Below are 24,591 nucleotides of genomic sequence, written 5' to 3'. Positions count from 1 at the left end.
CCACCTTAGGCAAATTACACTGTTCTTCTAAGCCATGGTTCCTCGATTGTAAAAGGCAGGATATTAACAGTATCTAACATAAAGGTTATTGTGAGAAGTAAAGCTCTTAGCAGTGTTTGGTATTTAGGAAGCACTTAAAATCATAGCTACCATTATTAGTTACTATTTGGATAGCACTTTGCAATTTACAAAGCATTTTTTACATATATCATCCCATTCCTTCCTCACAATCACCCTAGGATAAAGGCAGGCATCACCAACCTATTGTAATACTTTTCCTTATGGGTTCCAGACTCCAAGAATCCTTCTCAACACTGTGCTCCAAGCGGCCCTTACCAGTTAACCAGTGCTGGCCAGAGGACAGGACCCATCTACCACGCCTGCCTTAAGCTGGAAGTACACCTGGTAGGTTGCAGTCTGCTGGTTGATTTCTTCAGGCTCTCTTGCTGCTTGCTGCTCGCAAAGGTTCCCCAAGCAGGAGGAAGTGGAGAAGCAGAAAGTGACGGATGGCTGGCCTCTCCTCTGGTACTGACCTCCCCTCATCCACAACTGCTAGGACCTTCCCCTGTTCCAGGTCTCAGAGTCACAGAATCTAGACGCTGAGTGGGAGGTTAGATGCTACCTCCCCTGATGGTCCACTGGACCCAGTAGCCCTTTCTTTGTTACGGCACATGGATGGTCCCTGAGCCTGGTTTGGGTGCTTAGAGAATGGGAAGCTCTCTTCCTCCATACAGGTGACTCCAGTTATTAGAAAATTCCTTCTGGGCTCCCAGAATTCTTTGGGCTCCTTCCTGGCCCCCAAGGAAAGTCTCTGACTGGACTATGATCCTGGCCTCCTCGACCTGCCATCTTGGAACCTCTGAACTCCTTTCCTCTTCTCCATTTCTCCTGGGGTGTAAGCCACAAAGGACTCTCTCAAAGTCCCTGAGCAGATCCCCCACCTCCCACCTCCCCTACCCCAACCCTACTCTCACTCTGGCATCCTTGTTCTTAAATAACGATCTCTTACTTGTACAGTGCCCCAGGCAGGATTCATAAGGTGTAACCACAACGGCACAGAGGATGGTTTTCTCAGAATACACCACTCTGCTATCAAAGTAGCCTCTCCTGCAGAAATGAATCCAAACTCTCAGGCAAACCTTCCCTGACCTCCCTGACTAGATCACAGTCCCTGAGTGTGCCCCTGTAGCATCCTTATGGCTCCTTTGTGATTTCACATTCATTCCGGTGCTTGTTTCATTACTGCCTATCTCTCCTCAAACTGTGAGGTCCATGAGGGTAGGAGATAGCAATTTTTGTGGACCAAATGAATGAGGAGACATCTTTTGTTTTATCTTTTCTAGATGAAAGAAGGTCATCCATGATTAGACATGTCTGATATAGTCACAAGGATATAATACCATAAGGCGTTCTGAGGATTAACTTTATCCTCTGACTAAACGGCTTCAGGTCAACTTAACGGGCTATAAAAACTAAAGAGAGCTGGCTCACCTGATCCTAAAACGATCTGTGAAAGATGCAACCGACTTCGAACTCTGCCACCTTTTTCCTCCTTTCATTTTGTGAAATACAATTCATATTTTATAGCAAGACGAGAAAAATTTAAACATAAAAAGTCTTCTCTGCCCTTTGGCCTCCCCTCTCCCCGCACTGTGCATTGTGTATCTGCATTGTGCATTGTGTATCTTCATTGTGCATCAACCAAACCTCCCCCATCTGCAGGAATACCTGCTCAACCGTAAAGAGCAACATTCTTCTACCATCAACAAGACAACTCCTTAAAAGATAACATTCCTTCCTGATTTCGTAAGGGGGTCAACACAACCCACCAGGATGATGCTCAAATCTAGATTATGTAAACTGTCAATAATACATCATTTGATACACAGCCCTCTGTCTCAAAAAACTTATATAACTGTGCCTTGATTTCTAACTGGCAGAACAGTTCTCAGAGCTTTCTGAGATGCTCTTCCCGGTTATAATCCTCAAATTTGGCTTGAAAAAAATTTTCCAATTCTTTCTTAGATCGACTGATTAATTTTTCGTCAACTATTTTCAAGTTGTTTCCTTTCTGGATTCCTACCCTTTAGGTTGTGGCAGAAGTTGCTGTTTATCCCCCAGCAGCTGTTCTCTTTTTCTTCCACAGTAACAGAAATTTCAGCTGGTAATATGACTTCTCAGAATAAAGATGATATTTCCCAGACATCCTTGCAGCTAGGTGTGGCCCAACTGGGTTCTATCCAAAGAGATGTGGGTGCAGGTGTTGTGTGGCAGTCCACGGAACCTACCTGAAGACATCACTGGTGTGCACCTTTTCCTTCTTTACTCCTTCTATCTTGCTGTCTAGAATGCAAATGCCACCATATTGGATCACGAGATGGAGGTCCATGGCCTAGGGATGGTGAAGTTACTTGTGGGAAGAAGCCTAGGTTCCTGAGGATTTTATGAAGCAGAACTGTCATACCAGCCCTGGGATGCAAACCCCCAGACTTTTAAGTGAGAGAAAAATAAACTTCTTTTGTGTTTAAGCCATTCCAATCTAATCTCAGCTGATACAAGCTTCTTTTCTTGAGGCCTGAAACCCTGAGAAGCAACTTGGGTGTGGTGGAGAGGACCCTGAAGGAGGATCCAGAAGATCCAGGTTTCAAGCTCCTGTCTCTGCATTTATGAACAGTGAGACAGCAGCCAGGTCCCTTGTCTTTCCAGGTCTCCATGTTGTGACTGCAGAATGGAGGTCAAACAATGTCTGTCCATAACATGATTATCTACGTTAAAAAATCCTAAGGAATCAACAAAAGCACTAGTACAACTAGTGAGTTCAGCAATGTCACAGGATACAAAGTTGTCACATGAAAATCAATTGTATTTCTAAATATCAGCAACGAAAGGTTGGAAATGGAAATAAAAATATCATTTACAATGGCATCAAAAATACTAAATACTGAAGGGATAAATTTAACGAAACTATGCAAGACCTAGTCACTGAAAACTACAAAATGCTGCTGAGAGAAATCAAGGATCTAAATAAACAGAGACATATATCATGTTTATGGATCAGAAGACCTGATATTGTTAAGATGTCAATCTTCTCAAAATTGATCTAGAGACTCAATGCGATCTTTGTAAAACTAACATGCAAGGGATCTAGAAGAATATGCCAGAACAATTTAGAAAAAGACGAACAAAGTTGGAGAACTTAATACGTCCTAATTGCAAGGCCTGCTCAAGGGCTACGGTGACCAAGAGAGTGTGGTACTAGAGCAAGGGAAGACATGTGATCAATGGGAATGGGGTGGAGAGTCCAGGTATATAATCAGCTGATTATGAGCAAAGGTGCTAAGGAAATGCAATGGGGAAAGGATGATCTTATCAACAAATGGTGTCAAAAAGGTAGGTATCATGTGCCAAAAAATAAACCTCAACCCTTACACCTCACGGCATACACAAAAACTAACTCAAAATGGATAACAGACCTAAACATAAGAGCCAAACTATAATATTTGTAGAAGAAAATATGTGAGCAAATTTTAGTGACCTAAGTTTAGGCAAAGTTTTCTCAAATAGGACACAAAAAGTGTAAAATATGGGTAGGTTGGAATTCATTGCCATTAAAAGCCTTTGTTCTTCAAAGGGCAAGCCATGGGCTGGGAGAATATATTTGCAAAACATGCATTTGATAAAGGACTTATATTCAGAATGCATAAAGGACTCTTACAGCTCAACATCATTAGTTATTAGGGAAATGCAAGTCAAAACCACAAGGAGATATCACTTTACACCTACCAGGAGAGCCATAATTTAAAAAATGGAAAATAACAAGTGTTGGCAAAGAAACTGGAACCCTCCTGCATTGCTAGTAGATATGTAAAATGGTGCAGCCTCTGTGGAAGAGTTTTGTGGTTTCTCAAAAGTTTAAATGTAGTAGTATCATATGACCTAGCAATTCCACTCCTAGGTATGTATCCTAAAGAACTGAAAGCAGGGACTCAAACAGATATCTGTTATGCCAACATTCAGAACAGCATTGTTCATAACAGTCAAAAGGTAGAAATAACTCAAGTGTCCCTCAACAGATAAAAGGATTAAACAAAATGCGGCACATACATACAATGGAATAGTTATTATTCAGCCAGAAAAAGAATAACATTTTGAAATATGCTACAACAAGGAGGGACATCAAAAATATTATGCTGAGTGAAATAAGCCAAACATGGAAGGACACATATGATTCCACTTATATGAGGTGCCAACTAAAAATTGGCACTTGCCATCTGCCTCTACAAAGATGAAGTCACTAGCCACTGCAGCCACTGACCTTCAACACACCCCGAAAGCGGTTCAGGGTGGAGATCAGGAATGAGGCACTTGGTGCTCTGGGAAAAAATGGCAGAATAGGTCTTCAGGTAGATATTTTCGGGAGAAGACTTTACGAGCCTAATTCTTGCATCTCCTCATATCTAGAAGAGCACTAAAATAATTAATGGAGACATCTGCTCCTTGTGACCAGCGCAACCTTCTGCAAACATGTGTTCTTGATTGCATGTACCCCCCTTCACCCAAATCACATATATACTAACTTCCCCCCCCCACCCCACCGACCTCTTTGGAGCAGTTTCTCGGAGCAACCTGAAATGCTATCTCCCAGGCTATAGTCCTCATTTCACCCCAGATAAAACTTAACTCACAACTCTCACGTTGTGCTTTTTTTTTTTTTTTAGTCAACAGAGGGACCTAGAATAGGCAAACTCACAGAGACAGAAAGCAGAAGAGAGGTAATGGTGGGGGGCGGGAAGGGGGAGTTATTGTGTAAATGGAGTTATTGTTGGGGATGATGAAAAAGTTTTGGGCGTAGTTGTAATGGTTACACAGCGCTGTGAATCTATTTAATGCCACTGAATTGTACCCTTCTTTTTTTTTTTTTTTTTTTTTGCGGTACGCGGGCCTCTCACTGTTGTGGCCTCTCCCGTTGCGGAGCACAGGCTCCGGACGCACAGGCTCAGCGACCATGGCTCACGGGCCCAGCCGCTCCGCGGCATGTGGGATCTTCCCGGACCGGGGCATGAACCCGTGTCCCCTGCATTGGCAGGCGGACTCTCAACCACTGCGCCACCAGGGAAGCCCGAATTGTACCCTTCTGAACGGTTAAAATGATAAGTATTATGTTATGTATTACCACAATAAAAAAAATTATACCTCCCTCCTCCCTGCACCCCTGCCCTGCCTCGCCCACAAAAAGCAATCCTTCCAATTTTCAACGCTTACATATTCTAATGCTCTCTTGGAGATACATTAGATGTATATTAGCATATTAAAGGCTCTGCGAAGTCTCACAAAAAAGAAAGCTGCCTCACTGTTTAATCTAGCATTTCACAAATTTATCTGATGAGAAGTTCCCCACCCCCGCCCCGCCACCCCCTTCAGCTAGAGAATGATTAATATCCTCGGGAACCCATGGACCTCAGTTTGCAATGCTATGCTACTAATGACAGGGTTTATGAGGGAGAACACAACAGGGTTCCTCCCCTGTGCAGTTTTCTGGGTTTTTCTTTAAAGCACATAGACATGGAACAACTACAAAAGATTTCAAGTTGACATACTGATTTGGAGGGAAGGAAATAAAGTTTATAATATCAGATTCTTTTAAAAGAAAGCTTCAGTCAAGTGCGGAAGCATCTGCCATCCGTTCATTCATCTATTCATCTAATGATCGTTTATTGTGCAAATACTATTTGTTGGCCTTGGGTTAGGTGCTTCAGGAAGTAACATAAAAGAAATGTTTTTTGTCTACATCAAAGGCCAAATTTGACACCATATCATTCTAAAAATTGCTACTGGAACCTGGGAAAAGAATTATTCTCCCAAAATAGTTGTTCTGGGAACAGTTCTGCAGAGAGCACTGGGGCTGGGCATTGAAGGATGAGTAAGATGTGGGCTGGTGAAAGTACCACAGAAGCAAAGGTGATCAGGTTGCCCAGAAAGTTTCCTCTTTTGCCTTCTACTCACACAGAAGACTGCAGACTGTTTTAGACGCCTGGCTTCTTACAACTCTGGTTAATGGACCACTGTACATTTTCCAGATGGTTTCTCACACATAAATTTCTCCAAAAACCTTTGATTAGCTTGAGAAACAATGGAGTTGAAGTCGGGAGGGGGTTCTTGTTCTTTTCGTCTAGAGAATTTAGTAAGATTTCTCAGGATGCCTGTGACAGACAGATTGAAAGAGTGACCCCAATCCTCCAGCCCTCCCTGTGTCCATACCCTTTGCAGTGGGATCCTCTGGCTCCTCCCACCGAGAGATGGAGTCTGTTTCCCCAGCTTCTGAATCTGGGCAGGCTTGGTGACTTGCTGTGGACAAAAGAAGGAGGCAGAAGTGACAGCGTGCCAGTTTTGAGCCCAAGCCTCTAAGACCTGCACTCTTCCACCCTCGTGTTTGTTCGTCTGTCTCCTCAAAGGGAACAAGCCCAGGCTAGTATATGCTAGAAGGAGGGGAGGGGCAGGTGGAAGAGGAACCGTGTGAAGAACAACCAAGGTTATACCGGACTAGCTGACAGCAAGCCAACCCCCGAAGATATGAGAGCCCAACAAGGCCAGCAGAGCCGTCCAGCCCACGACGGCTGGTCCAAGACGCGTGAGATAGCCCAGCCGGGACCACAGAAACCGCCCAACTGACCTGTAGACCCGTACGCAATAACACGTGATTGCTGTCTGAAGCCCCTGAGCTTTGGGGTCGTTTGTCATGTAGTACTGTTTGTGGTCATAGAGCGATAAAATGACTTTAAAGAGGATTCAGAAGATTCAGTCAGTTCTGTATTTGCATCCAAGGCACCAAACAGAAATATAACTGTTGCAATCCTGCCACCCTGCCTTATTTTTAAAAGATCCCAATTATACCTGTCTTACAACGCTCAGTTCAGATACCACATCCTCAAGAAACCCTAATTCTATCCCCTTCCACTTACACAATAATCTTCCCTCCCACTGACCTCTCACTGTGCCCTCTCTACCCTTCTCCTTAGGGAAGTTAGCCCTTAAGGTCTCAAATTACAGCCATTTGCATACACGTCATTCCTCTCTACTGGGTCCTAAACCAGTGCTTTCAAACTATCTGTGATGAAGAACCACTTCGTTTTAATTTCTAATTCATCGCAAACCAAACCATCTGTGGCAGGCGGGATTCTAAGAATGCCTTCCAATCACCCTCATCCTCTTAAACTCCCCTCCCCTTTGAGTGTGGGTAGAACCTGGGAACGTGATGAGCTATTACTCTACTGATTATGTTATGTGGCAAAAGGAGATTATCCAGCTCGACATAATCTAGCCACACAAAAAAGAAGAGTTTTCTGCATCTGGCAGTACAAGAAGTCAAAGTGACTCAAAGAGTGAGAAGAATTTGATGTGACATTGCTAGCTTTGAAGATCCAGGGGCCATGTGTGTGGCTTCTAGGAGCAGAGAGCAATCCCTGGCTGACAGCCAGCAAGGAAATGGGGACCCCAACCTACAACCACAAGGAACTGAATCGGCCAACAAGCCGAATGAGCCTGGCAGTGGATTCTTCCCCAGAGCCTCCAGACAAGAGCCCAGACTGGCGACACCCTGATTTCAGCCTTGTGAGACCCTGAGTAGAGAACCCGGTTGAGTAAACTTGGAGTCATGACCTATAAAACTTTGAGCCAAAGAATGTGTATTGCTTTAATACAGTAAGCTTTAATAAAACAAGTTTGTGCTCATTGTTACACAGCAACAGAAAACAAATACATCTCCATATAGAGTGGCTGATTATATTTTCCAAAGGCGGCTGCAACAAAACCTTATGTCCCACATGTTCTTCTAGAACCTTTCCACAAGCGCATTACGAGATGGAATCTAGATCCCCTCCCTCTGAAGTTGGGTAGAACTTTGTGAATCCTTCAAGCAATGTGACTTCTGAGACTAGATCATGACAAGGCCATGCACTTCCACCCAGCTCCCTTAGGACACTGGCCAGTGGAACCCAGCCTGCTGCTCAGAAGAAGCATCCTCGTGGAAAGGTGACCAAGGCAGCAGCCTGCCAGCTCTATGAGTGAGCCATGTTGGAGGTGGACCCATGGGCCCCAGTGCAGCCACCCTGCAGGCACTGTGTGGAGCAGAGATGACCTGAGCTGTCCACCCCTGCTCAAACTGTAGATCTGTGAGCAAATAAATAACAGTTGTTGTTTTAATCTACTAAGGGTTGGGGCGGTTTGTAAAGCAGCAATAGTAGCTTGAATGAGTACGCAGCTTGCGCCTGTAACTCACCACGAGTTTGACAACACGTGAACTGATCCATATCTATTCAACTAAGCACGTCCACTGAGCACGCACTTGGCTGTCGTGGCAAAGTCCAACGGCCATAAAAGTTTCTAAATGCTTGTCTTCAATTTCTGTGTTTATTCCACTGTGTACTGGCGCCATTCTGCAGTCTACACTTGGGGAGGCCTGGCTGTAAAAGATCTCTGGGCCACACCCATTCTTATTTTTTTCTACATCCTCCCAAATGCCTGGTAAAATTCCTGGAAATAGCAGGAATTCGGTAAAGGTTTATGGACTGAATAGAACATTCAAAGAAAGCCAAGGCTGGAAGCTCAACTCACTCATTTTATAGATGGTAACGTGGTGGTCCAGAGAGATGAAGGGATATACTCAGGGTCATGGGATGAAAAAGTGGCAGAGCCACAGAATTCCTGAAACCTTCTAGTCTAGGCTTTGCCAACTCAACTGCCTGCAGGTGAAGAGGGGAGGCCAGGTGTAAGATAATACAAAGGATGGAGGCTGGTGAAAAGTTGCCAAGTGATGGTCAGTGAAAACAGATGCTCAGTTTTTAAAAGAGTCTGGAAAATTCAGATTTCTGGAGACTATTTCTTGATTTTTCACATACTATCTGGATAAACAAATATGTTTGCACGCTAGATTTGGTCCAGCGGGCCACCAATTTGCAATTCCTGAGCACCTCTAATTTATAAATAAGGAAACTGAGGTCCTGAGAGGTTAAAGATTTAACTAAGAATATACAGGAAGAGATAGCAAGGCCATTTTCTGACTTGTCTAGGAACTTGGTGATGATGATGATTAGAATTACCAACATTTATTGAACACCTACCATGTTCACGGCACTATGGCAGGCACTTAGACCTATGATCTCATTTAATCCTTTTGACAGTCCTGGAAAGTAGGCACAAGTATTCCCCCTTTCTACAGATTCAACAAGAGACTCAGAGAAGCTAAGTAGTTCGCCAAAATCATAGTGTAAACAAGCAGTCGGTCTACATTCCTAATCACACTTTTACAAGGTGAATGAGTCTTCTCCCACCTCATACCATTTCACCGTCCCCTTAGCATCCTGCCTATTAAAGCCCCAGGTTCAGATTTATCTAGAAGAGCTGCAAAATCCACCTGTTAACATTTCTCTGTCATTTCAACCCATCTAAGGGTGACCTGTTTGCTGTCCCCCAGAGTCTGAATGACACTCAGCCAGTGCACAGCTCAGCCTTCCCAGGTGCTGACTCCCCAGCGGGGTAGGGGGCATCTGCAGCATATGCAGTGAAGCAGCAGCTTGTACCTCAGGGCTAGGACGCCCCAGCTTCTTTGCTAAGCAGAAGGGAAGCATAGGATTGGGGAGGTGGGAGGGGCCTGAGAGAAATCATTTAGAAATCATTTAGATCTGTTATTCCCAAACTGCATTCAATGGATCGCTTAGAGATGCAGCAACCAGGAGCTGGGGGTGGGGGACCCTGGGCAAGAAGGGATCAGATTTCTTCTTCGTCCTACATTCATTAGGCTTCCAAGTAAGATTATATGACAAGTCTTCTACTGCTAAAATACAAGTTTGAAAACCAGTGATCTAAGCCAACCCTTCACTGCATTTTTAAAAGACAAACCCTGTAAGTCGATTTGCAATTATAAAAATAATAAAGGCACATGGTGAAAGATTCAAAAACTCAAAAGGGTATACAATGAAAAATAAAAATCTCTTCCCACTTCCAACACCTAGACCCACTCCCTAGAGAATAGCACTATTAATCATTTACTGAGTATTCCTTCCAGAATTTTTTTTGAATTTTATTTATTTTTTTATACAGCAGGTTCTTATTAGTCATCCATTTTATAAACATCAGTGTATACATGTCAATCCCAATCACCCACTTCAACCCACCACCATCCCCACCCCCCTGCTGCTTTCCCCCCTTGGTGTCCATACTTTGTTCTCTACATCTGTGTCTCTATTTCTGCCCTGCAAACCGGTTCATCTGTACCATTTTTCTAGGTTCCACATATATGCGTTAATATACGGTATTTGTTTTTCTCTTTCTGACTTACTTCACTCTGTATGACAGTCTCTAGATTCATCCACGTCTCTACACATGAGCCAATTTCATTCCTTTTTATGGCTGAGTAATATTCCATTGTATACATGTACTACATCTTCTTTATCCATTCATCTGTCAATGGGCATTTAGGTTGCTTCCATGGCCTGGCTATTGTAAATAGCGCAGCAATGAACATTGGGGTGCATGTGTCTTCTTTTGTGTGTGTGTGTGTGTGTGTGTGTGTGTGTGTGTCTTCTTCAATTATGGTTTTCTCTGGGTATATGCCCAGTAGTGGGATTGCTGGGTCATAGGGTAATTCTATTTTTAGTTTTTTAAGGAACCTCCATACTGTTCTCCATAGTTGCTGTAACAATTTACATTCCCACCAACAGTGCAAGAGGGTTCCCTTTTCTCCACACCCTCTCCAGCATTTGTTGTTTGTAGATTTTCTGATGATGCCCATTCTAACTGGTGTGAGGTGATACCACATTGTAGTTTTGATTTGCATTTCTCTAATAATTAGTGATGTTGAGCAGCTTTTTTTTTTTTTTTTTTTTTTTTGTGGTACGCGGGCCTCCCACTGTTGTGGCCTCTCCCGTTGTGGAGCACAGGCTCCAGACGCACAGGTTCAGCGGCCATGGCTCACGGGCACAGCCACTCCGTGGCATGTGGGATCCTCCTGGACCGGGGCACGAACCCATGTCCCCCGCATCGGCAGGCGGACTCCCAACCACTGCGCCACCAGGGAAGCCCTGAGCAGCTTTTCATGTGCTTCTTGGCCATCTGTATGTCCTCTTTGGAGAAATGTCTATTGAGGTCTTCTGCCCATTTGTTGATTGGGTTGTTTGTTTTTTAATATTGAGCTGCTTATATATTTTGGAGATTAATCCTTTGTCCGCTGATTCGTTTGCAAATATTTTTTCCCATTCTGAGGGTTGTCTTTTCAGCTTGTTTGTAGTTTCCCTTGATTTGCAAAAGCTTTGAAGTTTCATTAGGTCCCATTTGTTTATTTTTGGTTTTATTTCCATTACTCCAGAAGGTGGATCAGAAAAGATCCTGCTGTGATTTATGTCAAAGAGTGTTCTGCCTATGTTTTCCTCTAAGAGTTTTATACTGTCCAGTCTTACATTTAGGTCTCTAATTCATTTTGAGTTTATTTTTGTGTATGGTGTTAGGGAGTGTTCTAGTTTCATTCTTTTACATGTAGCTGTCCAGGTTCCCCAGCACCACTTATTGAAGAGACTGTCTTTTCTCGATTGTATATCCTTGCCTCCTTTGTCATAGATAGTTGACCATAGGTGTGTGGGTTTATCTCTGGGCTTTCTATCCTGTTCTATTGATCTATATTTCTGTTTTTCTGCCAGTACCATACTGTCTTGATTACTGTAGCTTTGTAATATAGTCTGAAGTCAGAGAGTCTGATTCCTCCAGTTCCGTTTATTTCCCTCTAGACTGCTCTTTGGCTATTTGGGGTCTTTTGTGTCTTCATACAAATTTTAAGATTTTTTGTTCTAGTTATGTAAAAATGCCATTGGTAATTTGATAGAGATTGCACTGAATCTGTAGATTGCTTTGGGTAGTACAGTCATTTTCACAATATTGATTCTTCCAATCCAGGAACATGGTATATCTCTCCATCTGTTGGTATCATCTTTAATTTCTTTCAACAATGTCTTATAGTTTTCTGCATACAGGTCTTTTGTCTCCCTAGGTAGGTTTATTCCTAGGTATTTAATTCTTTTTGGTGCAATGGTAAATGGGAGTGTTTCCTTAATTCCTCTTTCAGATGTTTCATCATTAGTGTATAGGAATGCAAGAGATTTATGTGCATTAATTTTGTATCCTGCTACTTTACCAAATTCATTGATTAGCTCTAGCAGTTTTCTGGTGGCATCTTTAGGATTCTCTATGTATAGTATCATGTCATCTGCAAACAGTGACAGTTTTACTTCTTTTCCAATTTGGATTCCTTTTATTTCTTTTTCTTCTCTGTTTGCCGTGGCTACGACTTCCAAAACTATGTTGAATAACAGTGGCGAGAGTGGACATCCTTGTCTTGCTCCTGATCTTAGAGGAAATGTTTTCAGTTTTTCACCATTGAGAATGATGTTTGCTGTGGGTTTGTCATATATGGCCTTTATTATGTTGAGGTAGGTTCCCTCTATGGCCACTTTCTGGAGAGTTTTTATCATAAATGGGTGTTGAATTTTGTCAAAAGCTTTTTTCTGCATCTATTGAGATGATCATATGGTTTTTATTCTTCAAGTTGTTAATATGGTGTATCACATTGATTGATTTGCATATATTGAAGAATCCTTGTATCCCTGGGATAAATCCCACTTGCTCATGCTGTATGATCCTTTTAATGTGTTGTTGGATTCTGTTTGCTAGTATTTTGTTGAGGATTTTTGCATCTATATTCATCAGTGATATTGGTCTGTAGTTTTCTTGTTTTGTAGTATCTTTGTCTGGTTTTGGTATCAGGGTGAAGGTGGCCTCATAGAATGAGTTTGGGAGTGTTCCTTCCTCTGCAATTTTTTTGGAAGAGTTTGAGAAGGATGGGTGTTAGCTCTCTCTAAATGTTTGAGAGAATTCACCTGTGAAGCCATCTGGTCCTGGATTTTGGTTTGTTGGAAGATTTTTAATCACAGTTTCAATTTCATTAGTTGAGATTTGTCTGTTCATATATTCTATTTCTTCCTGATTCAGTCTTGAAAGGTTATACCTTTCTAAGAATTTGTCCATTTCTTCCAGGTTGTCCATTTATTGGCATTGCTTGTAGTAGTCTCTTAGGGTGCTTTGTATTTCTGCAGTGTCTGTTGTAACTTCTCCTTTTTCATTTCTAATTTTATTGATATGAGTCCTCTCCCTCTTTTTCTTGATGAGTCTGGCTAATGGTTTATCAATTTTGTTTACCTTCACAAAGAACCAGCTTTTAGTTTTAATGATCTTTCCTATTGTTTTCTTTGTTTCTATTTCATTTATTTCTGCTCCAATCTTTATGATTTCTTTCCTTCTGCTAACTTTGGGTTTTGTTTGTTCTTCTTCCTCTAGTTCCTTTAGGTGTAAGGTTAGATTGTGTATTAGAGATTTTTCTTGTTTCTTCAGGTAGGCTTGTATAGCTATAAACTTCCCTCTTAGAACTGCTTTTGCTGCATCCCATAGGTTTTGGATCGCCATGTTTTCATTGTCATTTGTCTCTAGGTATTTTTTGATTTCCTCTTTGATTTCTTCAGTGATCTCTTGGTTATTTAGTAACATATTGTTCAGTCTCCATGTGTTTGTGTTTTTTTATGTTTTTTCCCTGTAACTGATTTCAAATCTCATAGCATTGTGGTCAGAAAAGATGCTTGATATGATTTCAATTTTCTTAAATTTACTGAGGCTTGATTTCTGACCCAAGATGTGATCTATCCTGGAGAATGTTCCGTGCGCACTTGAGAAGAAAGTGTAATCTGCTGTTTTGGGATGGAATGTCCTATAAATATCAATTAAATCTATCTGGTCTATTGTGTCATTTAAAGCTTGTGTTTCCTTGTCAATTTTCTGTTTGGATGATCTGTCCACTGGTGCAAGTGAAGTGTTAAGGTCCCCCACTATTATTGTGTTACTGTCGATTTCCTCTTTTATAGCTGTTAGCAGTTGCCTTATGTATTGAGGTGCTCCTGTGTTGGGTGCATATATATTTATAATTGTTATATCTTCTTATTGGATTGATCCCTTGATCATTATGTAGTGTCCTTCCTTGTCTCTTGTAACATTCTTTATTTAAAGCCTATTTTATCTGATATGAGTATTGGTACTCCAGTTTTCTTTTGGTTTCCATTTGCATGGAATATCTTTTTCCATCCCCTCACTTTCAGTCTGTATGTGTCTCTAGGTCTGAAGTGGGTCTCTTGTAGACAGCATATATATGGGTCTTGTTTTTGTATCCATTCAGCAAGCCTGTGTCTTTTGGTTGGAGCATTTAATCCATTCATGTTTAAGGTAATTATCGATAGGTATGTTCCTATGACCATTTTCTTAATTGTTTTGGGTTTGTTTTTGTAGGTCCTTTTCTTCTCTTGCGTTTCCCACTTAGAGAAGTTCCTTTAGCATTTGTTGTAAAGCTGGTTTGGTGGTGCTGAATTCTCTTAGCTTTTGCTTGTCTGTAAAGCTTTTGATTTCTCCATCGAATCTGAATGAGATCCTTGCCGGGTAGAGTAATCTTGGTTGTAGGTTCTTCCCTTTCATCACTTTAAGTATATCATGCCACTCCCTTCTGGCTTGTAGAGTTTCTGCTGAGAAATCAGCTGTTAACCTTATGGGAGTTCCCTTGTATGTTATTTGTTGTTGTTCCCTTTCTGCTTTCAATAATTTTTCTTTGTCTTTAATTTTTGCCAATTTGATTACTATGTGTCTTGGCGTGTTTCTCCTTGGGTTTATCCTGTATGGGACTCGCTGCGCTTCCTGGACTTGGGTGGCTATTTCTTTTCCCATGTTAGGGCAGTTTTTGACTATAATCTGTTCAAATATTTTCTCTGGTCCTTTCTCTCTCTCTTCTCCTTCTGGGACCGCTACAATGCGAATGTTGTTGCGTTTTAATGTTGTCCCAGAGGTCTCTTAGGCTGTCTTCATTTCTTTTCATTCTTTTTTCTTTATTCTGTTCCGCAGCAGTGAATTCCACCATTCTGTCTTCCAGGTCACTTATCCGTTCTTCTGCCTCAGTTATTCTGCTATTGATTCCTTCTAGTGTAGTTTTCATTTCAGTTATTGTGTTGTTCATCTCTGTTTGTTCTTTAATTCTTCTAGATCTTTGTTAAACATTTCTTGCATCTTCTCGATCTTTGCCTCCATTCTTTTTCCGAGGTCCTGGATCATCTTCACTATCATTATTCTGACTTCTTTTTCTGGAAGGTTCCCTATCTCCACTTCGTTTAGTTGTTTTTCTGGGGTTTTATATTATTCCTTCATCTGGTACATAGCCCTCTGCCTTTTCATCTTGTTTATCTTTCTGTGAATGTGGTTTTTGTTCCACAGGCTGCAGGACTGTAGTTCTTCTTGCTTCTGCTGTCTGCCCTCTCCCTTCCAGAATTTTTAATAAGGAAACTGCGCCCCTGAGGTTGGCTTGTCTGACAGTATTCATCCAGGGCTATCTTGGACATTTAGCTCCTGGGATTTCTCTGTTCCTTTGTAACTTGCAAAAGTATTAAATATCTCCCCAAATTGCAAACTCTCTCCCTAAACCACCTGCAGCTTCAGAAACCATACATTACACATCTTCTGCCCTCATTCACTGAACAGGAAAATTTCATGTCATGTCTTTTTCATGTGACTATTTCCCCACAGTCTTTGTTTCACATGATGGAGAAATAACCAGAAACACGTTTTCAACTGGCCAGTGTTCAAGCCTAAAAAAGTGCATGTTCAGCAAGCCGTTGGGGCTGCTGGACTGGAACTCAGGCTTGAATCGAAGTTCTAAAAGGGGCAACATCTCCATATCCTCGGCCTCAAGAGATCTGTCAAGAGCCTCACTGCCTATCTGGGTATACTGCCGACCTCTCCACTGGTCTCCTGGCCCTCAGGCAGCCGCCCACATTTGCCAACCTTCCTGTCTGCTTCCTGTGCCTCAGTGTTTCCCCTGGCAATGCCCATCTGTGGCCCCCTTTCCTATCTGCCTCCCATCCTGGACCCATCTCCAAGCTGAGCCCATTTCCTTCCTGATAGTAAAGAGTGTATTGGAAGACAGATCACTCAGAGCCTCTTTCTCTCCTAGAGAAAACCCAGAGGGCCAACGTTTATTGGGCTTCCTATGTGCCAGGCTATGCTAGGCAATTTACAAGTCTTATTTTCACAAGCCTGGAAGGTGACACTATTATCGTCATCTATTATCAACCCAAAGCTCAGGAGGGCCTTCTTCAAGTTCCTAAAGCTGGGAGTTGCCTTTGACCCTGAGGCCTCTGACATCATGTCTGCCCATTACGCTGCCCACATCATGTTCCTGAAGGGGATAAAACACCCATGGCAACTCTGGCAGACTATCAGCAATTCCCCTCCCCCTGTTATCCAACAGCCCAGCTCCTTCTCAAGGCTCCTGAAGTGGACTCTGAGCATGAGAGAAGTCCATGGACCTGTGAAGAAACTGATCCCACTTGACTTGCCAGTGGAGGTGCAGACCCTTGCTGTTGCCTAGTTACCCGTCTGGAGCTTAAGCCACTGCCAATCATGCCCCTATTTACCTTCATTAATCAGATTGGTATGGCTCCCTATGGAGTGGGGCTCAGCCCTCCCTGTGCCCCTGGCATAAACAAGGAGGTTGGGAGACCCTTCTTGATGAAATGACTGAAGTACTGTGGGGCAGGCAGCCCTGGAGGCCAGTGTGGATGGGAAGACGGCCACAGAGGGGCCACTGGGAACCAGGGTGGGAAAAGAGAGGCTGGTTGTGGACGGCATTCACTTGCCAAGAAATTTCAGCTATCACTCAGAAGGCAGAAACACGCTGCCAGGCAGGGCATAATTATAAGATGTATATTCAGGCTATTCAAAAGGAAGGCATGACATATATGTGGAACCTAGAAAAATAGTACAGATGAACCGGTTTGGAGGGCAGAAACAGAGACACAGATGTAGAGAAAAAACGTTAGGACACCAAGGGGGGAAAGTGGTGGGGGTGGTGGTGGTGGGATGAATTGGGAGAGTAGGATTGACATGTATACACTGATGTGTATAAAATAGATAACTAATAAGAACCTGCTGTATAAAAAAATAAATGAAATAAAATTCAAAAATTCAAAAAAAAAAGGAAGGCGTGAGACCTGAGAAAATAGCTGTCTCAGATGGGAAGGGCCCCATTTCATTTCTCATGCTTTTAAAAATTACACGAGAAGGGGGCAGAGTGGACGGGGCAGTCTCTATCTTCACCCCACAGAGGGCTGGTTTTCTAAGAACACGCTCTGTCGGCTGACCTGAATGTGCCGTGGACCCTACCTGCATCTCTGGCTTTCAACTCTTCCTTCCCTCTCTTGGTGTGGGTTTTAGTTTCCTAAAGGAGTCACAGATGACTGGACATGTGGCACTTATGGGGCCAGTGTCTGAAATATATCAGGGCTCAACGAATGCAAAGTTTATAGACAGATTAACTTGAGCTTCCTCGCCAGACAGACATAGACATAAGACAGACAGACAGACAGACCCATACATGCCCTTGGACTTGGAAAGCCTGAATGTAGCAAAATCATCCAAAGAAACCCATGACTCCATTGTTAACCCCACACGAAGTACTATCTACGTTACATATAGCCCCGCCCTCATTTACAGGATTTAAACATTTGTCCAGGCTACTGTTTCTCCCATCAAGTCTCTAGTCCAAGTTCACTTTCTCTCTCCTCTCTCTCTCTCTTCTTTTTTAAGACACAGAGTGGGCAACACAAGCTCCTCCCAGCAGCTTAATCCCAACTGGTCACTTCTTTTTTTTTTTTTTTTTTGCGGTATGCGGGCCTCTCACTGTAGTGGCCTCTCCCATTGCGGAGCACAGGCTCCGGACGCGCAGGCTCAGTGGCCATGGCTCACGGGCCCAGCCGCTCCGCGGCATGTGGGATCTTCCCAGACCGGGGCACGAACCCATGTCCCCTGCATCGGCAGGCGGACTCTCAACCACTGCGCCACCACGGAAGCCCCCAACTGGTCACTTCTTGATGCAGGAGCTGTGATTTCACATGGGACCCTTCATGACGAGGCCTCAGTTTCTTCACCTGGAAAGGGGGGAGGGTAACAGCTGCCCACGCTACTCCATCAGCATATGGAGGCTCAAAGGAGACCACGGACACGAAAGTATTTTGTGACTATGAAGGGCCACATGCGTGGAGGCAGTCCTCACCAGCTTCTGAGCTGGGTCACCCACGAAACCAGTGCAGAAGTCGCTCTGCCCATCCACTTCTTATCTGTAAAAAGCCTGCTGAGTCATCCTCCAGTCTAGCCCTGCCCTTGCTCTTCAGCAGAATGATGCTGAGTTTGGGAACTCTATAACTGGTTATCCAGTCCCACAACTAGACTGGAGCTAGATAGAAGTCTGGCATGAGGAACACATACTGTCCTTTTCCAACTTCAGGATTCACCACAGGAAATAGACAGATGAGTGGATAAAGGCCAGAAGACGTGAAACACAAGTTTTACTAGGCAGCAAAGCTTCTGGGGGCTCCAGTTTTGAACCAGATAAAGGACAAGAGCCCCCCAGATAAAGTGTCAAATATGTTCTGAGAGTTGGGATCACTTGATCCCCACCAGGAGTCTCAGCCAAGCCACCTGGATTTGGGGATCAATCTGGCCCTTGGAAGGAGAAAGAGTAGGATTGCTGGACTCCAGACTTGGGGACTCAGCATCATCATGTTGGTCAGGTACTTGGACTTCGTATACTAGTTTCAGAGCCCAGACTTCTTCCTCCTTCAGACAAGGGCCCACCTTCATCTGGGTTGTCTCCCTTGGGTCTTCTGACCCACAGCCCAGTTCCCCCTGCCCTCTGCCAATCCAGCCCTGAGCTCCCTCCCAGACTCTCTAAGGCAGATGTCGTGTTTGCTTTCACCTTGTCAGCCTCCCTCCCTGGTACCGGTGTCCTCCTGCCAGCCTGTATCCACCACTGTCACAGGGCTGGAGGCGGCCTGGTGGGGGCTGTGGAAGCCTACCCGGTTCAGCCTGTAGAGTCTGCTGGTCCTGGCCACATCCAGCTTGGCCTTGCTCCAGTTCTCACAGTGTCACATTTCTGTCCTCGATGCTGGCTGCTTTTAGTGCCCTTCCAATCCCACCTAGAGGAGGAAGCACATCCTAATGGACCAAGTGGCTCTGGCATATTACAGATCCTGCTCTCAGACCGCCAAACAGATCGATAGGCTTGTTGGCTTTTTAAAATTATGTATTCACAAAATCCTATAAGAGAGCTAACATTGTTGGGACGTAGGATAAAAGTTCCCGGAAAGGAACAATAATAGCTAACATTTATTGAGTTTAATAGTTTTTGAGCCCCTGCTTAAAAACCTTCAGTGGCTTCCCACGCCTCTTAAGATGAAACCAAACTCCTTAACAGCCGTATAAGGTTCTACATGGCCTGGCCTCTGCCCACCTCTCCAGTCCCTCCTCCACATGCTTCCCTGGGTCTCAGAGATCCAGTCACTTTCCTAAGTTCCTCGAAGGTACCTCCCTTTTTCCTACCATGAGACCTTTGCACATGCTATTTCCTCAAGGACACCTGTCACAACCTGTTCCTGCTCCACCAAACAAACTTCACATTTCAGCTCATATGCCATTTTGTCTAGGAAGTCTTCCCTGACTTCTCAGCCTAGGTTTCTGGCAAACACAGCACAGTCCTATCCTTCAGAGCACCAAGTTAGTAAGGAAACCTTCATTTAGGGTGATTATTTAATTCATGAATATCTGTGCCTGGGCTGTAAGCTCCAGGAGGGCAGGAGCTCACTGTACACCTGGCTTGCTAACACCTAGCACAGCAGCAGACATACAGAGGTGCTCAATAAATGTTAGCGGGATAAACAGAATGAGTGGATGGATGATGGGTGCATACTATGTGCTGGTCTCTGGAATAATTCCCTCTCAATGCATTACCTCATTTTATCCTCAAAATAACCCTAGGAGGTGGGTGCAAGTATGATCTGCAAGTTGCAGACAGTAGCCAGGATTTTACAAGGGTTTAGTAACTTGCCCAAAGCCAAAGATGTAGCAAGTGGTAAACCCAGGTCTGTAGGTCTCCAAGGCTTGTACTCTTTGCTTTGTGCAAGTTGATCCCCAGCCAGGCAGTAGAGGACATCTCCAACAGTTATTTGTTCCCTTTGTTTTAGAGTACAAACTCTGCCAGTGGGGTGGACACAGAGGAAGAGAGAGTTTTCTTCTCTCCACATGCCTGGACCTGAACCACAAAAAGATGAGAGCCCCTCAGATTCTTTATATTTTCCCAAATGAATTTTAGCCAAGTTCCCTGAGAACCTCTCAATAATTCCATCTCCCCCCGACTTCCCTCTCTCTTCTGGATGCTCTTGAGACCAAGGCCGGAGTATAACTTGTGAGTGAGAAATAAATCTCTGTGGGGTTACGACATTGATGTTTCAGGGTTGATCTGTTGTATCACCTAACATTACCAGTAAGAATGCATGTCCAAAATCACACATCAACATGCTTCCTTGAGTAGATTTTCCTGAATGGAATTGCTACTGGAATGTGCAAGCTATTGGCCTGAACTTGTCTGCTCTATTATCTCTTCCCCAGAGATGCTGTCATCTGGTACACCCTAACTCCCATGTGATGTTTAGTCTAAGGTGAAGCCAACCCTCTCATAAGCAGTAAAGTGCTTGGACCTTGCTTGGTCAGCCTTTTCAGCCCCTCTGGGAGTGTAGGCTGTATGCAGGCTCATAGGAGTCTGAAGCTCCAGGAGTGGAGTGGCCCTGTAACACTATAGTGTTCGGTGGACTGCAGTGTGAATGGACTGTACTGTTCCCAACATCTGAAATGACCTCGTGGGCAAACTCCTCAGGAGGAACCTGTTCCCTCACAAGGTGCCTGGTTAACTTTGCTTTGATGATGAGGTCTGCTAATTGCATTATTGCATGTACCATTTGACCTTGCTAATAGCTGCTCAAGCTGTAAACTTACAAAAGTCACCATGTTATAAGCAATTATTTGGCTCCGTGCAAAAATGTTAATTTCATGCTTTGTAAACACATCTCTTGTAAAAGAACAACCTGCCTATAAAAATTGCTTTTGACATCCCCAAGATAATCTTTAGGGGAATGAAAAGGGGGAAAAAAAACAGGGGTATTCTCTTAGTTCATGTCTACAACCTTCCTTCTCATGAGCCTTTTTTTTTTTTTAATGACAAAAGAGAACTGTTGACAGGAAGGTTCACCAAAGAGGTAGAGAAATACTCAAATCAATGAAGACTAACTTCTGAGGATGCTAAAATCCTTGCAGGTTCATTGTGCACTTTCAATTAGGTGGAAGGAGTTTGGGAAGCCTGGGAAAGTCACATGCTACAGGCTGACTGACCTTAGTTAGAGGGCCCTGAGCAATGGTCTGAACAGCTCATTCTGCTGGCGAGGAGAAGGAGGCCCAGAGACGTGATGTCCTGCCAGGCTCCCACCGAGGTCAATGCTGGGCTCAAAAATCCAAGCCCAGGCCCCTGACTCCTGGTAGTGTGCGCTCCAGCAAGACGTGGCCCTAGGGCAGAGAGAAAATCTAAAGAGTTTTTTTTATAGTTAAGGATAGTGGCTCCAATCATTCTCTTCCCCAGTGATTTCTTACAGTGCTGTGTGTTCCCTGACATAACCCCAAGAAGTCAGCTGAAGGAGCAGACGGCACAGTTCAATTCAAGAAGCATTTCTTCAACAGCTACTAGCTGTGCTTCCCAAACACCGACTTGACTTTGTCTTAAATATTCATCTTGCGTCTCAAACCTTACTTTCCACTCTATAATATGGATGTCTTATTTTAACTTTATTTTAATATAAGATTATTGTGTTTCTGTCCTCTCTTCTCCAAAGAGTGTGAGTAAACCTGATGCTTCTGGAAGCCATGCCTTGTTTCTCCAACGTAAACTCACCGTATGGAGGCCCATACATAGGCAAAGATCCAATTAACTACAATATTAGTAGGTGTCGAGATCTACAGTGGACCGAAAGGCCAGGCAAAGGGCTGTGGGGATACAAGCAAAGGGGACATTGATTACAACTTGGAGCAAGGTTCTTCAGACGGATGAATATGTTGTTGTTGGGGTTTTTTTAAATGATAGTCCTTAAATTTATGTTCCCTCCTTGTAGATTTTTTGTGTGTGTTTTTTGTTTTTTGACCGTAGATTATTTGAAAAAGAGAAAAGCACACACACACACAAAACTAAACCCCCTATAGGAAACTCAGTAAAGGGTATACCAGATCTCTTTGAAATATTTTTACAGCTGCCTGTGAAATCTACAATTATCTCAAAATTTAAAAAAATTAATTTAAAAAATCCTTCATAATCCCACCAGCCAATAAGAACCACCGTTAATAATTCTGTGGTTACCCTTTTTATCTTGTTTCAATGCATGTGTCTGAAATCTGAAGACCTAATTGGAGGTCTGGAAACTGCTTTCTTCACCTATCACTGTGTCAAGAGAAATTTTCTGTTATAAAAGTTCTTTGAAAGTGTTTTCAAAGGGTGCATTATATTCTAATACGTGGATGAATCATATCCACTGCTGCTGGACGTTTAATTGCTTCCAATTTTCTACTATTAAAATTTTCTCATGTTATATGTATTTTACTACAACAAAAAACTATTTTCAGTTTCAGTAAACATCCTCTACATCTCACATTTCTGATTACCTCCTCAGGCTGGACTGCCAGAAGGAAAATTCCCACATCATTTTTTAAAGGTTCTTGTTGCACAATAACAAAGTTCTTCCCTGATGGGAGTGGATGGAGGTGGGCAATATTTTTTTTCTTTTCCAGAAATAAGGTTGAAAAATTTCTCAAGAGGAAAACTCCAGGAGACTGCAAAGTGCCTTACTGGTGATTCTCAAATGCAGGGCCATCTGGGAGCTGAGTACGAGGGTCCAGGAAATCCACAAACCCACCTGCGTGCAAAGTGGGGTGGGTGCCTCAAACAGCTGTCATGCTTTCCTCACATCTCAATGCAAAATGGTCTTTGAAGAGAGATGCACTAAACCAGGACATATGAGACTGTCTTTTGTAAAAGGAGGTTGTTCACTCTTCTCCTAGGAGGGTAATAACTTGGGAAATATACATAAACCACTGCTGCTAGGATATAAACAGCATGAAATTATCCCAACTTGGAGCCATTAAAGATGCACATTGTGAATTTAGAATCAAAACACTCTATAAATTCATAGCAAATCTGCACATTGAAAAATCAGCTTGCACACTGTAAAAGCAGTTGTTGGTTTAAAGGCTCTTTTTTGCAAGCGCTCTTGACTATATTTGCTGGATGGGCACGAGGTGTGAGGGTGGTGGGTTTTGCTTGGGGAAGGCCTTGGAGGCATCAGGAAAACGAGACAGCTCCAAGGTCCCCGCCAGGTCTGACGTTCTCCATGACTGGTTTTACCATTTGTTCTGGAAGGGATGAGTCTAAAGACTGCCTGAGACCCTGCTGATTGTTTTCATACTTGGGGGACTGGGACAAGAAACAAAAGACTTGACAAGATTTCCTATATCGTTCCCTAAATTTAAATATTGCCAACAAGGGAAGAACATGTCAGGTTTAGAAAACTCACTGAGAACTCCTTCTCCGGAGAAATTATGCTTGCTGGTGATTTAGCGTCTCCCACGGAGAGAGAGAAGAAACTCTGTTTTACTTCGGAATGAGGTCAGGGAGGGAGCTGTGAGCAGAGGCCCCCTTGGCCGTCTCTCCGGCCCACGGGAGGGCAGAAGAAAGCCTCTTCTTTTCACAGTCAACACGTGGGCCCTTAGCATTTGGCTAAGTGTCCCTAAGAACAGCCGAGTGGGGGTCTGTACTGCTCAGAAATGGAATTCATTTCCCCCGAGGAAGGCTGAGACAAGTGTTTGTTTAGCCTCATCCTGGACAGAGACTAAAGGGTCAAGGGGGACCATCCAAAGGCCTTCTGACTTACTTCTGTCCCTTAGAATCCTAACATTTCCACCTCCCTGCCTTTTAAAAATATTATTTGTCAACCTATTCATCTGAACAATGTCAACAGAAAAGTTGTAAGAATTAGTAAAAAGAACACCAGTACACCCTTCACTTATGTTTACCAATTATTAATATTTTACATTTGCTCACCAACCTTTTATGTATTTTTTGCTGAATCATGTGAAAGTAAACTGCAGATGTCATGACACTTGACCACTAAGTACTTCAGCATGCAATCTCTCAAGCAAAAGAACATTCTCACATAACCACAATTCCACCGCCACACTGATATAAACTGTGGTCTCACATACACTCTATATTCAAATGTCCCCATTGTCCCCCAATTATTTTTTACAGACACATAATTCATATAACAGAAAATTCACACTTTCAAAGTGTACAGTTCAGTGGGTTTTAATATTCTCACAAAGTTGTGCCATCTTTTTTTTTTTTTAATATCATTCCTTATTATTTATTTATTTATTTTTGCTGTGTTGGGTCTTCGTTTCTGTGCGAGGGCTTTCTCTAGTTGTGGCAAGCGGGGGCCACTCTTCATCGCAGTGCACGGGCCTCTCACTATCGCGGCCTTTCTTGTTGCGGAGCACAGGCTCCAGATGCGCAGGCTGAGTAGTTGTGGCTCACGGGCC

The 24,591-nt window shown here is 43.3% G+C and overlaps 1 protein-coding gene across 2 annotated transcripts in view; it reads right to left on the bottom strand.

Moving 5' to 3' along the window:
- The window catches only part of GALNT10 (polypeptide N-acetylgalactosaminyltransferase 10), a 214,490-nt gene that overhangs the window by 127,949 nt on the left and 61,950 nt on the right, over positions 1–24,591 (bottom strand). The window contains exon 2 of one of the 2 annotated variants that reach the window (XM_081233306.1): positions 6,259–6,345. The exons of the other annotated variant lie outside the window; for it this stretch is intronic. Coding sequence (XP_081089432.1) covers positions 6,259–6,345 — 87 coding nt within the window. The remainder of the gene's footprint in view (positions 1–6,258; positions 6,346–24,591) is intronic. 2 annotated transcript variants of the gene reach the window in all.

This window comes from Mesoplodon bidens (assembly GCF_964165515.1).
Source record: "Mesoplodon bidens genome assembly, chromosome: 4".
Taxonomy (NCBI): Eukaryota; Metazoa; Chordata; class Mammalia; order Artiodactyla; family Ziphiidae; genus Mesoplodon; species Mesoplodon bidens.
The sequence above is the reverse complement of the archived record's forward strand: the minus strand, read 5'-3'. Positions and strand labels throughout refer to the sequence as shown.